Raw genomic sequence first — 16,141 nt, 5'->3', positions numbered from 1 at the left:
AAGTGTATCTTAGAAAACGCCACACATAACATGGCGGCGCACCGCCATCAGCTTCCGTTCTGTGGGAAAAGACGCACAACCGGAATTCGAATATCACGTGAGATGGGAGGTTTTTCCTGCTCGATGGTAAGACATTGGCGCTTGCGCATTGGACTTGGCTGCACAGGAACGCGTTTGCTGAAGGATGGCAGCACCCGGGAGCGTGGAAGAGATGCGGACTCGCGTGGTTCTGGGCGAATTCGGTGTTCGCAATGTAAGCGAAAGAAAGCAGCGGGACGGGTGGAGCGACAGTGTTGTCTGGCCACGAAGCAGGTCTTATTAATGATTTGAGTGGATGTTTCCTGGACAGAAGCGTGAGTTGTATAAAACAATATAAATCTAGTGCAGCTGAATGAATGAAGAAGCGCTACTTCGAACACTGTCCTTACAGAGGACAGGATTTGGGAATTTTGTCTGGGATATTTAATTGTGATTTGACACTTTCCCCAGATAAGTGCGGTTATTGCTTGAATATGCACAGAACTCCACCAGTTGTCTTGATAATTCTGTAAAGCGATTTTTTAGTAGTCATCTTGCTTTTGAATTTGGAAACTACCGTGTGCTGAAATAAGTCATTAGTTTACTGAACACATACCCATATAGAAAACACCGGTTGGCAACTGCTCAGGATTTCAGCTCTATTCAGGGATTGAACCTGGCACAATCTGCTTTTTCTATCAAAGAGTTACCAAGTCTTTCTTTATCTCCAGGTCCACACCACAGATTTTCCTGGGAATTATTCAGGATACAATGATGCTTGGGATCAGCAAAGATTTGAAAAGGTGAGAAAGAAGTGATTCTTTCTGTTAAGCAGTTTATAAAGTCAAAAATTGCTTCTTTCCTTGGAACGGTGGTCTTTCTAACTTTACTTGATAACAAATCAATGCAAAACACTATTTTTGAATCTTATTAGCTTGTCTGTAGTTTGGTTCAAGCTGTAGTGTATTTTCAAATGCAGATATTGCTTGTGTTGGGAAAAACTTAGTTCAGTTTCTTGCTGTTTATGAAAGATGTGCACAAGCCATTTTCTGTGCTCATCTGACTGGAAAAACTGGGAAAAAATGTGAATTGAATAAATCAATGTTTATAGAATATTTGTAAAATATCTGAATATTCAGGATTGATAATGACATGAACATTTAATTGTATGGTACCGGTAAGACTTTTTCCTCAGCCTGGTGACCTCCAGATGTATTGGATCATATTTTATTAATTACATCTTACACAGCCAATAGATGATATTCAGTGTATGTAGCAGGGTTTGATTTAAAGAGGCTACCATTCAAATAGATTTGGTTATAAAAATAATTGTTGTCTCATACTATTTGTCAGCAAAACCTTTCTTTAACCAAAAGAGGATGCCTATAGATGCCTGTTTTCAAACTTTGTTTCCACAGAATTTCAGAGTAGATATGATCCATATGGATGAAAGTACTTTGGAATTTGACATGGTGGGGATTGATGCAGCCATTGCTAATGCTTTCCGGCGGATCTTGCTTGCTGAGGTATTGGTTTTTGTCCCACAGAAATAAAGTAATGCCAGCATAGTCATATTGGTATTTTAATGCATAGACATATTCTTAAAAGGATCACAATATTTGCATTGAGAAGGATTGTTCAAAGATATTGTTGTGAAAGACAAATTGTAATACAAAGTCTTCAGAACAGTTTTTTAAATGAGGCAGTTTTACTAGACAATAAACATTGTAGAAATTTAAAATAATTTTGTGTTGTAGAAAAAGAGCAAATATTACTATAGATAAGGTCACTGTTGTCCAAAATGGCAAGCTCAGTGCTATCTATCTACACCTTCCTCCTTCTATTTTCCCCACAATAATAGCCCTGTGAGGTGGGCTGAGAATGAGTGACTGGCCCAAAGTCATCCAGCTTGCTTTCATGCCTAAGGCAGGACTAGAACTCACAGTCTGATTTCTAACCTGGTGTCTTAACTATTAGGCCAAACTGGCAGTACTATATTACATGCATAGTAGATAGTAATAGTAATAGTAATGCAAGAACATTGGGGAGTCTACAAAGGCCTTTTAAAAATTTTCTATCTTAAGACTTGATAGATTTGTTTAGATCAGTATGTTAGACCACCAGAATCCAGAACTTCATAGATACTGAGGACGTATGCTTTGACAAATTGCTGCCTAGGTGCCAACCATGGCTGTGGAGAAAGTCTTTGTATACAACAACACTTCCATTGTGCAGGATGAAATCCTGGCTCACCGTCTGGGATTAATTCCTATTTGTGCAGATCCTCGTCTCTTTGAATATAAGAGTGAAGGTAAGATAATGTTGGAGGTATTTGTCAGGTGCTGAAACTGGCTGTTAGTTAGTTAAAACAATGTGCGTGCATCTTTATTTTGTTCTTCCTTTTTTCAGAAGATGAATGTGATGAAATTAACACACTGCAGTTTCAGTTGAAAATAAAATGCAGCAGGAATCTTCAGGCGGCTAGAGAATCATCTGATCCTAATGAGCTTTATATCAACCATAAAGGTAAAATTCTTGCTTTCAATTCAGCAGTGACTACTGTTTTATGTTTCTAATACAAATATTCATTTGACATAAACTCATATTCAAGCCTTCTCAGTCTATCAAATCTTTGTTCTTCTTTAACATTGGAATAAAGAACTCAGGGCTTGCAAAATTAGGTTTTTTTTTAATGTGTGTGGTTTTTCCTTCCCCTCTCCCTACTTTGAATAGAATTGTTAGCTATTCCCTGTTGATTAAGAAGATTCCCTGCTGAATTGGAGCAGCATATAAGGCCCTGCAACTAAAAGAATGCCATAGTTTGTGTAGTTGTAAGCACAACCTTTTTTTAAAATATAGTCTTCTTATAGTTTACAGCAAACACATGGAGTGGGTACCACTAGGATCTCAAGCTGACAACATGAATGCAAATTTCCGACCTGTCCATGATGATATCCTCATTGCTCAGTTGCGTCCTGGCCAAGAGATCGATGTACTTATGCACTGTGTAAAGGGCATTGGTGAGACAGCTAAAGTTTTGATATCAGTTTGGCAATTTCATTTTTTCGGGGGGAGAGAATACTTATTTTGCACATGTGGCTGATATTTCCTCAATAGTTGCTAGATCTCAGTGATGGGGTCCTTTTTAGAGAGGGTAAAGTGTAGTTGATTCACCACTTGGATTATTCTGGCTTGTTTAATAAGTCATTTTTTTGTGTTTATGGGATAGCACAACTGATCCACAGTACTTTGTAATTTTCTGTCTTTGTTTTGTAAAGGGTGTGCTCGAGTTTTGCGTTGCATAAAGTTAATAATGTGAATTGTAGCATTCCTGTTGCTGTTTATATTATCGCTTGTGTGCTTCAGTGAATCTGTTTTCGGTCAACAATTCATTTTTGTGAAGGAGCAAGTTGTAAAAGTTGGTAGCAGTAGTAGTAAAGGTTGGGCGGTAAGGGCTGAGGTGAATAGGGTTCTGATAAGCTAATTGGCAATGAATTAGTGGGGAAGACTGTTACAGACTAGGTCAGGAGTAGGCAACCTTGGCTCTTTTATGACTCGTGGACCTCAACTCCCAGAATTCCTGAGCCAGATACCCCTGGACTAGGTGGAGTCCTGGCAATCTGAAGATATAGTCTAAGAATCCCTGCCATGTGCATTCCCTGCCATGTGCATAGCTTCTTTTGTGTACCAGCATTACTGACAGATGTCATGAAAGATTAATTACCTATTTAGAAGAGTGTAACTGATTTTTATTACCTAGAGCAGGGGTGTCAAACTCAATTTCATTGAGGGCCGCATCAGCATTGTGGTTGCCCTCGGGGTGTGTGTGTGTGTGTGTGTGTGTGTGGCCTGGGTGGGTGCGGCCTACTGGGTGGGTGTGGATGAAGTGCGTGTGGCCTACTGGGTGGGCGTGGCCAGCTCTGCATCGTTCGCGTCAAGGGTGCCTGCGGGGGCCTGGGCAGGAATGGGACAGATCTGAAGGTCTCTGGCAGAAGGGAGTGGGACCGGGGCAAGCGCCAAGGCATGGTGCATTTCTTCATTCCTCACAAAGGGTGACACCTCCCCAGCATGCACCCAGGGGGCGGGGCCGACATGGCAGGGGCTGGTTCCTCGCTGTTTCTAGACGGCCTTGTGGAGCTAAGACTGAATGCGTTTCAGCATAGATGGCCACCGCAAAATTGTACATTGGCTCCCGGCCGGCCTGGGCCAGGGCCAAGGCAGTGGGGGCCATTCCCTCACTGTTTCCAGGATGGCTTCATGGGCCGCATCTGGCCCCCGGGCCTTATGTCTGACCTAGAGGGTTGGAGAAATGTGCAGCATTAAGTCCTACCGTACTTGCCGCCAGCTTTCTCCCCCTGCCTCCACTTCATCCCACTGATGCCTGATTGCATTCATTTGCCTTTTAAAAGAAACTCTTTCTCTTTAGGCAAAGATCATGCCAAATTTTCTCCAGTTGCCACAGCCAGTTACCGTTTGTTGCCAGAAATCACTTTATTGCAACCTGTTGAAGGGGAAGCAGCTGAGCGGCTGAAAAAGTGTTTTTCTTCTGGGGTTATCGAGATTGAGGAAATCAGAGGTAATTTCTTCATTCTTTAAACTGAACAAAATCACAAACTGTTTTATTGACCAATTTCTCCCTATGACAGAACTTTATAACCCCCGTTTGATAAAGTACATGTTTGCCTTTCTTACAGTCTAGTTTTTGATCTATAACATCTTCCAACCAGCTCTTTGGGGGCTGTTACAAAAATGGCAACATAGCTACAAGAGAAATAGAGTGGACTCCTTCCTCCACTTTTTTTCTGTTTGCTGTGCAGAGACTAAGTTTTTTTCCCTCCACCATCAAAAAAATCAAGTCAGTGCCTGATATTGAGTTCTGAACAGTGAAGACTGATTACAACCCTTAAGAGAAAAGCTCAGTTAAGTTCATTGAGGGGTATCTGGAAAAGTCTACATAGCAGCAGACTGCAGGGGTGTTTTTTTTTTTGTCCAGGTTTCCAAACTATTAACCAGCAATTTAGGTGGGCGAGATATTATTTGGAATCTGTTTTGTAGTTGGGTTGAAGCAGACATGAATAAACCTAATCTAGCAGTATGTAAAAAAGATTCATTGAAAATATATTAATTTATCTTGGAATTTAGGTATTGGTTCTTTCCCCCCCCCCCAGGAAAGAAAGTAGCAAGAGTAGCTAATGCTCGATTGGATACATTCAGTAGAGAAATTTTTCGTCATGACGACTTGAAAAACCTTGTACGTTTGGCTCGGGTACGAGATCATTACATCTGTGAGTAATTTACATGTTCTTTTGTTATTGATCTTTATGGATTGTGTAACACCGGGGTCCCCAACCTTGGCAACTTTAAGAGCCATGGTCTTCAACACAGCTGGCTGGGGAATTCTGGGAGTTGATGTCCACAGATCTTAAAGTTGCCAACGTTGAGGACCCCTGGTGTAACGGATACACAATTTTCCTTGTATCAGGAGCGATATTCCTTTTCCTGATCAGTTGCAGGAGGCAATAACTAGCAGAAGTTTTTTGACATCAGAATGGAGTGAATGTTTCACTGGTTTTTTTTTTTTTAAGGATAAAGGGGTCTCACGTCTAGTATTTTTTTAAAAAAATATCCCCAAACTCTTCACTTTCAAATTTGATGTGTGTGATGGAAAACTGTCTTGGAGGCTGAAATAATGGAAATGAGAGTGCTGGGTATGGCTCAGTATTAATTTTTTTTTTTTAAATTGTACCACCAAAAGCCAGCCTTTTGATGCCAGTTTATAATAGGACAGCATTGGAGGAAGCCTGCACTTTTGGGTTGCCTTAATATTGTTGCGTAGTAGCTAACCAGTAGCTTGGCAATGTCAAATGACAAAGCACCTTGTGTAATTTTCCTTGCTTTTTATTCTACAGTTCTCTATTTTATCTTATAGTCTTAGTTTTTGCATCAAAATTTGGTATATAGAACCAAATAATCTCAGCAGTCATTTTAATGTCATAATTCTGTCTTTAGATCATTTTAAGCCAATCTTTTATTCAGTGCTTAGAAATCTGAAAACATTTATGCAAGTGAGGTCTTAATGCTTATTTTGGGAACATGACATATTTGAAAAACACAAAAGTAAATTATTCTCTCGGCTCTGTTGAAGGTCATAAATTGTATTCATGTATCAGTGGATTGTGATGTATTGAACACAGTTGTCATAGTTTATTAAAAATAATCTGACACATATGTAACTTATTTCCAAGGCTGCTTGCTCCAAAGTGAATTTGCCCTATATATGAGAAAGAAGCCTTTCTTGGGTTCCCATCACCAAACCAACTTCATCTATAGTTTGCTAGATGGGAATTTCTGGAAGTTGAAAAACACAAGTTTTACACTTGTCCAGATTGAGAAACGCTGTACAGAAGACTCTTCTCAGGGATGGTGTGGCTCCTGTAGAACACCTTGTCTTTACAAATAAGAATTGCTCTTCCTTACTGAGTTTCAAGAAAGAAGTGACAATATGGCTCTGGAATAAAGCATTTGGGGTTTTGACTCATTTGTTTAATTGGGTTCGCTTTATCTAGTTTTAGAACATGTATGGAGAACAGACGATCTTTTAGGTCATATTTATGCAGAAATATTGCAAATTCAAAGGGTTCACAGACTTTCAAACACAGCTGTAGTTTGGTGCTTAGTAATGAATCATACTGTTCAACAGTAAGTTATATGCTACTTAACTAATAATAAGTTATCTTGTTTATGCTTCATGATAATTCAAACCGAGACCCTTTTTTCCTTCAGTCTCTGTAGAATCTACAGGCATCTTGCCTCCAGATGTGCTGGTGAGTGAAGCAATCAAGGTACTAATGGGAAAATGCCAGCGCTTCTTAGAGGAGCTAAAATCCATCCAGAAGAAATAAGCTTGGGAACACAAAGACTCTTGTGGGGAAAATACCATTATCAAAATCCCTACGTCTGATTGGAAAAGGAACAATTTTAAACAAGACTGCATCAGTCTATAAGAAAATGACCCTTCTGAGATGTCAAAGAAGAACAATGGTTGCTGTACCATTGCTATTATTTACATATCATGGACACAACTGAAAATTCAGGATAACACAGTGCCCTGTGTACTATTTGCAGTCCAGTGATGGTGCATGTCATCCTTTGATAAGGTTTTGCAATCACGTGCACATGGAGATTTCTAGAGTGAACTGTCCAATTTCCTGTGTTAATCTTAGTTTTCATTACAACAGTGGTGTAGAAATCTTACCTCTGTGTACTGAATCACCTATTATGTAGTACCTTTTTGCTGATCTGGTACTAAGTACTACTGACAGTTTTACAGTCTATAGTTCCTACCAGTCAGCAAACAAACACCCATCACCAAGTCAGTAGGCCTGTGTCTGAGCTATACAATTCTCTGCTTCAACATTAATGAAAATACTCGATTCTTTCAAAAATGTAAATCCTGTTAACTGTCATTATTTAGTTAGTACATTTATGTATATATATGCTGGTTTCCTAACATTCTCTCAGTACATTTATTAGATACTTTTTTGTTACTGGGATACATGCCTCTCTTTAAAGTAGGGAAAAGATCTCCTGAATATTCCTCCTACCCTGAGTATTCTCCTGGGATTCCAACTGTTTTCAAAGTTAAGAAGGTACATTTTAGCTACTTTCTGGCAAAACCTGAATATGCTTCCTGTTTAATCTATTATTCATTGATAGAGCATTTCTAAATTGAAACAGGAGAGAAGACGCCTATTGATCAAATACTTGAATTAGAAAAATTAAGCTGCAAGAAATCCTCTCTTAAGATAGGAATACTGTATGTAACTCTTTGAAGTATGTAAGTTAAGTATATAACCTTTTGTAGCATATATGAAAAGAGTAGCAGGCATAGGACACTTAATTGCTCTAGTTCCTTCTGCTACTTTATCAGAAAATTTATTTTTACTTTATTGAACAATCCTATTAGCCTTGAAAAACTGGAGTTGCCCAACTTTAACAAGAATGCCTAATTTTTACCCAAAACTTAAAATATTTGACTATATTCAACAAAGCAAGACAAAGCATTCACACAAAAGCTTGAAGCATTAACGCATCTGTAAGCTTTGCATTGCTACTTTGAAGTCTATGCTTACTTACTGTATGTGTAAAGTTTACTAAAGATTTCTGTGAAAATTTATGCATGCACAATCAGGTACATCTTTTGTAGTAGCTGAGTGGGCCTTCCAAAGGATGCAGCTGATTAATGTGTTGGAACAGGAATGCTTCAGTCTGGATAGCATGTTTTGTATTAAGTATGCAATTCTCATTGTGCAGTGTTTGACCCAGAGAGCAACTGTGGTGATGTTCAAAAAAGGTGTGGAAAGAGTTAATGCAAAGGAAGAGCAATGTTTGTATAAAATGAAGATATTTTTTACTGACATTGATTTGGAGAGATCCTCAGATAACAACATCCCTACAAAAAAACCCTCATTTGTTTTAAATGCGTCTATTACGGGCACAGTAAGTTAAAATGTAATTAAGACACAATAAATATAGTTAGGCTAGTTTCCAAAACTATTTAGCAGGGGAATTTGGTTTAAATAAATGTTACACTGAGATTAGGATTATAAACAAGTCAGAGTGGAGTCTGGCTAGTAGTGAGGATCCAAATATTAACATTAAGACCTGTATTCTGTCATGTAACCAGATGTGTACACTACTAAACCGCTCAATTGAAAAACATTCTGTTGTATCTGTAGTCAATCTATTACAGCAGTCACTAAGGAAAGATTTATTTGATACTAGTTCTTCAGACTGAAAATTAAAATCTGGCAAATTTACGCCCACATTTTATCTCTCTTGAACAAACATTTAAGACCTGGCCTGGAGGCAGTCTGTACCATCAGACACCGAACAAAATAATCCAGAACTGTACTGCTCTACATTCAAGGGCACATTTCAGCATGTTATTTTAGACCAGTATAAAATAATTCTGAATTCCTTTTGTTTAGAAAATTATGACTTTTGACAGCTAGAATACCTATTTCAACCATGTTTCTAGGGCAAATGATGTGTATTTAACTTGAGGCTCCCTGAGGGTTGAATTAAAAAAATGTTTTCACTCTCAGATTCTCATTGGTGCTTGGTTTGGTGGAACATATGGCCAAGTGCTACTTCTCGAAAATAATAAAATTTGGAGTTAGCGTAACTTAAGTGATTCATCAATATCCAATATGCACATCTGCATTTCTTCATCCAAGCGGTGTCTTTCCAACAGGGAAGCAGGAGTATCCTATTAGTGTCATGTTGAGGCAGCAACCATACAGGTGTCCTGAAGGAGAAGTGGCAGAGAAAATGAGAGGCTGCAGAATCTTCTCCCTTCCCTATCAAGTACTGTATGCATGTATGAAGGTTTGTTCCTAAAGAACTGGCCAAATGACAGTTGGACTGGAATGCCTCAGCAACTGCCATCCAACAGTAAAAAAAGAAAGGTATACCGTAAAGTTTGCAAGTGGCGCTAGAAAATCTTCCCCATTCCCCCCGCCCCCCAAAAGGAGAATGAGGCCAGTGAGAACTGTATCAAGGCTCAGGAAAGGAAGAAAGAAAGGAAATATGGCTACTATGAAACAAGACAGAGTATAAAGGAGGAAAAAGGGAGTGGAATTGTCTTCAGCTTATGGCTCAAAGAGGGCAATGAGGATTTCATCTTCATTGTTCTCAAAAACGTCTTGTCCTAGGGGCGCTTTCACCTTCTTGAAAAGAGATGGAAGGTTTCTGATGTGGACTTCTTTCCTGAATTGTTCTCCTAGGGGCTTCTGTAAGGAAACAAAAAAGAATAGGCAAACTATGCATAGAAATAGTCCAAAAAGAATAGCCTCTGCTAAAATTGTAGAATTTCTGCCACCCCCATCCCCCATGGTGTTATGACCCCCCCCTCATAATTGTGGGTGCTGCATCTTGTTCCTGTATCCTGGGTTGTTCAGCATGTGCAGAATTTAACTCAGATCACGTTCAAGTCAAAGCCAGAAACAAAGTATCAAATGCTATATACCAGTGGTGGCGAACCTATGGCACATGTGCCAGAGGCGGCACTCAGAGTCCTCTCTGTGGGCACGCACACTGTTGCCCCAGCAGAGTTCGCCAGAGTTAGCGAGCATGTGGCGTTTGGAAGTGACAGGACAGGAAGTGAGCGAGCGAGCAGCGTTGACCCCCTGGGGATAGTGAAGGACTGGCCCTGGCCACGCTCACCCAGTCTGCCATGACCACTGCAGCCACGCCCACCCAGTGGTCCACCCCCCCACCCCCGAGGGCACCACAATGCTGGTGCAGCCCTGGCACTTTGCGATAAATAAGTGGGTTTTAGGTTGCAATTTGGGCACTCAGGTCTCTAAAAGGTTCACCATCACTGCTATATATTCGGTAGCAATTAGGCAGTAGGTAATCAGCCATGGATGGCCCAGGAAGGATAAAATGTGCTAGGTTCAGGAGAATATATTGAATCATACAGAATAGCAAAGGCTACATGGTTAGATACCTGCAATGTTTCTACCATCACAATTTAGGATTTGTGTAAGGTAAGTCACAACTAATGGGGTGAAAAGGTAAGCCTTGACATCGGTTAAAGCCAGCAGAGGGGGAAGAAAAAAAAAACCTGTCTTACCCCTATGCAGCCTGCAATTAGGCGTTTGAAATGGTCCTTCCGCCGTTTGTCTGCCACCTTCTGAAGCGTTACATTGAGTAGTTTGGAATCAAACTGCTCCAGGGAATATGTCTGGATTTCTGGAACTTGTTCCATCACTGTTTTCAACTCGGCATAGCGTGGACGCTTCAAATAACAAAGAGAACAATCAGCAGAGATCTTTGCCAGAAGAGAAATGGCTATTTCCAAAGAGGAAATTAACCACTACTGATATGTTCAGAACTTTGCCTCCCACTGAAATGGGCCTTGGACTTGGAGTGGCACTACACCACAAAAACGGCCACAGATCTGGGAATGGATTTTCCCCCCCACTCCTTACCAAAGCTTCGTAGATCTGGAAAGCCAAGTGGACAAGTGCTGCCATACAGCCATCGTGTTGTCCGTGAACCTGTAAGCCTTTCAGTACGCTTGTGAAAAACCAGGTCACTGCTTCAGGGATCATCATATTCTTTGTGAGCACCTATGGCAGAGAGATTGAAGTGAAACAAGATGGGGAGAAGGGGCTGTTTCCCCAAATTCTGATATTTGCCCCTATCTTATTTAATATAATATTCTTTTATTACATTCGTCACAATGTACCCTGCTAAACTCAGTATCAAGTACCTGCTTGAGCAATGGCCAGCAGAGTTGGGTGGTAGTTCTTTGACAGGACAAGGTATCCTTCCAGGAAAGGGATGTGAAAGCCGTAATTAGCAGAGCAGTACAGACATTCTTGGGGAAAAATAAAAAGAAAGTTAGGCCAGTTACAGCCTTGCAGGATTTTTGTCTTATAGGGCAGAATTCAATGGTACACAAGAACTCTGGCTGTTTCATAAAGCACAGAAAATGTTTCTTTATCAAATTTATCAAGTAGAAAAAGATGGATCACCCTATTTCTCCACAGAACTAACATATGGCCACCATATTTCCATATTATTGCAAAAAGACATTCCTGATAAATTAAAAGATTTTCACAAAAAGCAGTAGCTTTTAAGAGCGTATTTGCTTGTTTAAAAAGCAGATCTGTACTAAATATTCTGTGTATCATTTCTAAGTTCACAAGACAATGTTTTTCCTACAGAGAAATCTTCCCAATCTCTAGGGCTGCTGGGATGTAACTGGTAATGTTATAATTGTTAGAATGTTTTTTTCTTTTCTTCAAATATGAAGAAAGGCTTTGCTGAATCAGGAAAAGAGCCTACAGATAGTCCTCAAGTTATGCTCATTATTTCAGTAACTATTCAAAGTTACGATTTTCACTGAGAAAAAGGACTTAGCCAGTGCATTTGGGCTGCCTGCATTCAGGATCGCCACCCCATCACCACCAGTTTATTTTTGTTATCTTCTTTGTCTAGAAAGAGGCAGGCTTCTCAGGCAAGTGGTTGAGAGCTATGGGTAGGGTGGTAAATTCTATGGGCAGGCACTAGGGAGAATGGGTCTTGAGGCTGGCAGCCGTGGGGAACAACGGCATGGGACAAGACTGCTGAAGGCTGTTGCCAAGGAGTTGCTATGGGAGCTAGGGAGCATGGTGCTTGCTAGCAGCACTTCTTGTCAGCAGCCTTCAGCAGTCTTGTCCCACAACAGTCAGGAGACCCTGGCAAGCATAGTAGTGGATGGGAGCTACAGGCCAAGGAGTTGCTGTGGGACCTAGGGAGCATGGCGCTTGCTAGCAGCACTCCTTGGCCTGTAGCTCCCATCCACTACTGTGCTTGCCAGGGACTCCTGACTGTTGTTACAATGGAGTCATGTGAGGTCCTCACTTAATGGCTTCCATGTTCCTGGGTTATGATGGCAATTGGGACGGCTATGATTCCCGCTGCTAAGGAATAGTCATACAATATGAGTTTATGACTGCATTTATTTATATATCCATCCATCCATCCATCCATCCATCCACCCATCTATTATCTATCTATGATTGTCTATTTTGAACAAAGATATTCAGAATTGCTCGCTTCCTGAATTTATTCTAAAAAAAAAAAAAAAATAGGGGGTTAAAACAAGAAATTCCCCCAAAGAATGAGAAGTAGGAAGAAATTACTATCAGATTTTATAGTTTTTAAGAGTTAAAGTGAATCCTTCAATTCTCACAAATAATATAAAGACAACATTGAACCAGAGTTTCCTTACCTCTTGTTTCATTAAGCATTTGCCCAATTCAGTAAGCTCGGAGCTGGTTGATGGAGTCACCTCTGTGGACATCATCTCCTCATCTATTAGGGAAAATAATGTGAACATGAATCATTACAAATCAATCAAATTACTAACCATATTTCAATCAGAACGTCTGTTCCTTGAACAAGACACAGATGCATCAAAAGTGCTGGCAGGACACACACAGAAATGTATTTCCTTGTTACAGTTCTATTTATCTTGAAGTCATAGCACCAGAAAGTGTTAAGAGGAGGCAAATGATTTATAAAACAGCAAACCACAATATGGATCTTTGGGGATAATCAATCTGAACAAAGACTGCAGAATACTGTTCTTGGAGCCAAGAATCATTAAGATTCTTATGTCCATTTTTAGGGTAGAATATTGTGTCACTGATTCCTGCAGTGTGGCTCTGATTCCTTGCTAACAACCAAACTACTGAACTGGTTAGCAATTCTAAAGGAATTTATAAAACAAGAATAATAACCTTATTTTTTAAAGTAAGTCAGCCATAAGATTTTTATACATGCAGGACCAATTCAATTCAAATCTCAAGGGCAGCAGAATGAACAAGACATTTACCTACCGTCTCCATCTGCAGAAACTGTATTATTCTGCTCAGCACCTTTTTTTGACACACAGCAAACAGCTACAAATACATCAAAAGAAGATAAATATCAGAGTCAATGAGACATGACACCTTCCCTTTAAGAGTTCCCTTCAATATCATTTAATTTTTCCTTTGTAAAACTTCAAAATGTAACTTACACTGGAAACTCTCAGTACATTAAAAAAAAAGGAATGCAGTCATTTTTTATATTAAGTGAATAAAATAATTTGTGATTTGGAGCATTATTTCCTCTAAGTCTTTTCTGATATCAACATGGAAAAAGCAAGGAATTTCAAGTGTTCAAGTGATTTGCACATAAGAGTCAAATGATAAAAGCCAAGAATGAAGGAATATGGCCAGACTCTACACGAATATGTATTCTGAGAAATTCCTTATTAATTCCTAATCACACATTGCAGGACATGTTCTCAAACAATTTTAGCATTTAGCAGCTAAGAATATGCTGGAGAAAATGGCTGATTTTTTTTCTTGCTGCTTATTTGTCATTATCTTTTCATCCTGGAGATCAACATGCAAGAACAATGATTGAAAATAGTTAGGCCCATCTTATTATCCTACTGCTGATAAAGGAACATCTTGATAAGCCGAACAAGAGCATTTTTGAAAAAAAGAAGAGAAAGAGAGAGAACACTGGGCAATCCAGTAGCTGTCAAATATTGTAATATCTAAATCCTTCTTAAAAAAATTAGTAGCATTCCCTCTGCTTAGAGTGATGTGTCCATGTATTACTCATTTCACCCACCAATTAGATCCATAACTTCTCGAGTGAGCAGTCTAACCAGCTGCTCTTCCAACATCTCTTGAGATTCTGGGTTATCATCTACTGTATCTTCATCACTGTTGAATAATAAAGGAAACAGATTTTAGGATAGCAGCAGAAATCTGGAAGACACAACCGACGCTAAACACAATCATATTACCAAGACTAAAATATTAATGAAAGATGGTTCAGTGATGCCCAGCCTGTTCTAAATGAGACTGCAACAGGATCAAAATCATAGCTTGGGGATATCATACCAGCAGCATCTGTGGCATAAAATATTTTCACCAACTTATATTTGTATTCAGCTGCAAATCCTCTAAGACAAAAAAGTCTGCTTATTGTTATTGGCACTTTCACAGCATTCCTAATAAATTATAAATGTATTACATACATACATACATTGAACTTTTTTTTAAAAAAGAGTAAAAATCATCCACATTTATCTGATAGGCTACTGTCTAGGAGTAGCCACCAAGTGAAACAAACCTTTCCATTTTTAAAAAATAATTTCAATGCTGGTCTGTTTTTAAGTCAATTCAGAGGGCTGGTTCAAACCTTTAAAAACTCTGAATAGTTTGGCAATGAGGTAACCAAACATCTTCCGGTAAGATAGGGTATTGATAATCTTCTTCTGGGGCTCCACAATCAGAGGTTAGAACACAATTAGGGAAAAGCGTCTGCATTATGCCACCTTAGTTTGGAGTACTTTGTGCAAGAACATCTACTTTACTCTGACATTGTTCTTGTTTTAGAAACCTGTATGGCCGTAGCTGTCCCTTTCCGAAAAGAGTAAATATAGGGAAAGAGTAAAATATAAGTGTCAAAGAGCACTCATCTCCCCTTGTTTAAGCATTAGACTTACCAAATCAAACTCCGCTGATTGATAACTTGCCATTTCTGAGACAGCCTCTGGGGAGAAAAAGCAACATGACATAAAGTATTTCAATGATATATTGTATACTCAGAGCTTTGTATGTTATAAATACAACAACAAACAACAAACTGAACAAACTGAATCCAGTAACTTGTTCATACTGTGCAAGTCACCAAGGTTGCCTAATTTACTGTCCCAAAGGTGCTTTTTCAAGAGGCAACTGGACTTTCTTGTTTTTCTTTGAAGACCTTTCATTTCTCATCCAAGATGCTTCTTTAGCTCTGACTGGATGGTGGGGAATGGAAGGATTTATGTTCCTTGTAGACAGCTGGTCATTTGCATTCTTTTAGAGAGTGGTTGAGATCACTTGGAGGTTTATCTCTGTCCTCAAGGTCACCTGACACAGGTAAACCTCCAAGTGGCCTCTATGACTCTCTAAAGAAATGCAAATGACCAGCTGCTGCAAGGAATATAAATCCTTCCATTCCCCGCCATCCAGTCAGAGCTGAAGAAGCTTCATGGATGAGAAATGAAATGTCTTCAAAGAAAAACAAGGAAGTCCAGTTGTCTTTTGAAAAAGTACCTTTGGGACAACCTGGATGACTGAGATCTCCATGGACATTTACCTAATTTATTTTCCTTCAGTTATGCTCTACTTTTTACAAGAGCAATAAGAAGAACTGAAATCTTTGTTTGCAAAATAACTTGCTCAGCTGCATTTTTCAGAGTTTTATGTATTTTAGAGTTTAGTTTGATATAGCTATGAATTTCACTGGATACTTCAGTGGCTGACAATTCTCAATTTAATCTGCTTTACAGGGCATAAAAATGACATCACATTCTACATAAAACTTATCCAGAAGTTTAAGGCCAGAGAGAGAATATCAAATGCTATTACTGATATCTCCAGGACAAAGTCTAGTCTTGGTACCTGTTATGAAACAACAATACAACACTGTTTTCAATACGGTTCTGGGTTGCCAAAAGCTCTCAAGTATACTATAAGGAGGTAACAACAGCTAAAATAGGATTAATAAGGAATGC

At 39.3% G+C, this 16,141-nt stretch overlaps 2 protein-coding genes across 4 annotated transcripts in view; one reads left to right on the top strand and one right to left on the bottom strand.

The window, feature by feature from the left end:
• Positions 1-106: 106 nt before the first annotated feature.
• On the top strand, positions 107-9,110 carry POLR1C (RNA polymerase I and III subunit C). Its single transcript, XM_039342761.1, has 9 exons — positions 107-253; positions 750-821; positions 1,437-1,544; positions 2,197-2,329; positions 2,428-2,544; positions 2,889-3,038; positions 4,445-4,594; positions 5,187-5,303; positions 6,802-9,110. Exons 1-9 carry the CDS (start codon positions 185-187, stop codon positions 6,918-6,920), a joined length of 1,035 nt encoding a protein of 344 aa, XP_039198695.1. The 5' UTR covers positions 107-184; the 3' UTR covers positions 6,921-9,110.
• The window catches only part of XPO5 (exportin 5), a 39,006-nt gene continuing 31,627 nt past the window's right edge, over positions 8,763-16,141 (bottom strand). For 2 of the 3 annotated variants that reach the window (XM_039342756.1, XM_039342758.1), the window contains 8 exons: positions 15,086-15,132; positions 14,203-14,297; positions 13,416-13,478; positions 12,806-12,888; positions 11,300-11,407; positions 11,016-11,156; positions 10,658-10,822; positions 8,763-9,812 (listed from right to left, as the gene is read on the bottom strand). In XM_039342756.1, coding sequence (XP_039198690.1) covers positions 9,672-9,812; positions 10,658-10,822; positions 11,016-11,156; positions 11,300-11,407; positions 12,806-12,888; positions 13,416-13,478; positions 14,203-14,297; positions 15,086-15,132 — 843 coding nt within the window. In that variant the 3' untranslated portion in view covers positions 8,763-9,671. The remainder of the gene's footprint in view (positions 9,813-10,657; positions 10,823-11,015; positions 11,157-11,299; positions 11,408-12,805; positions 12,889-13,415; positions 13,479-14,202; positions 14,298-15,085; positions 15,133-16,141) is intronic. The other variant, XM_039342757.1, reaches the window with a different exon arrangement.

This window comes from Crotalus tigris, unplaced genomic scaffold, assembly GCF_016545835.1.
Source record: "Crotalus tigris isolate CLP2741 ecotype Arizona unplaced genomic scaffold, ASM1654583v1 scf7180000017812.1200847, whole genome shotgun sequence".
Classification (NCBI taxonomy): domain Eukaryota; kingdom Metazoa; phylum Chordata; class Lepidosauria; order Squamata; family Viperidae; genus Crotalus; species Crotalus tigris.
This window is presented reverse-complemented; position numbering and strand designations above follow the sequence as displayed.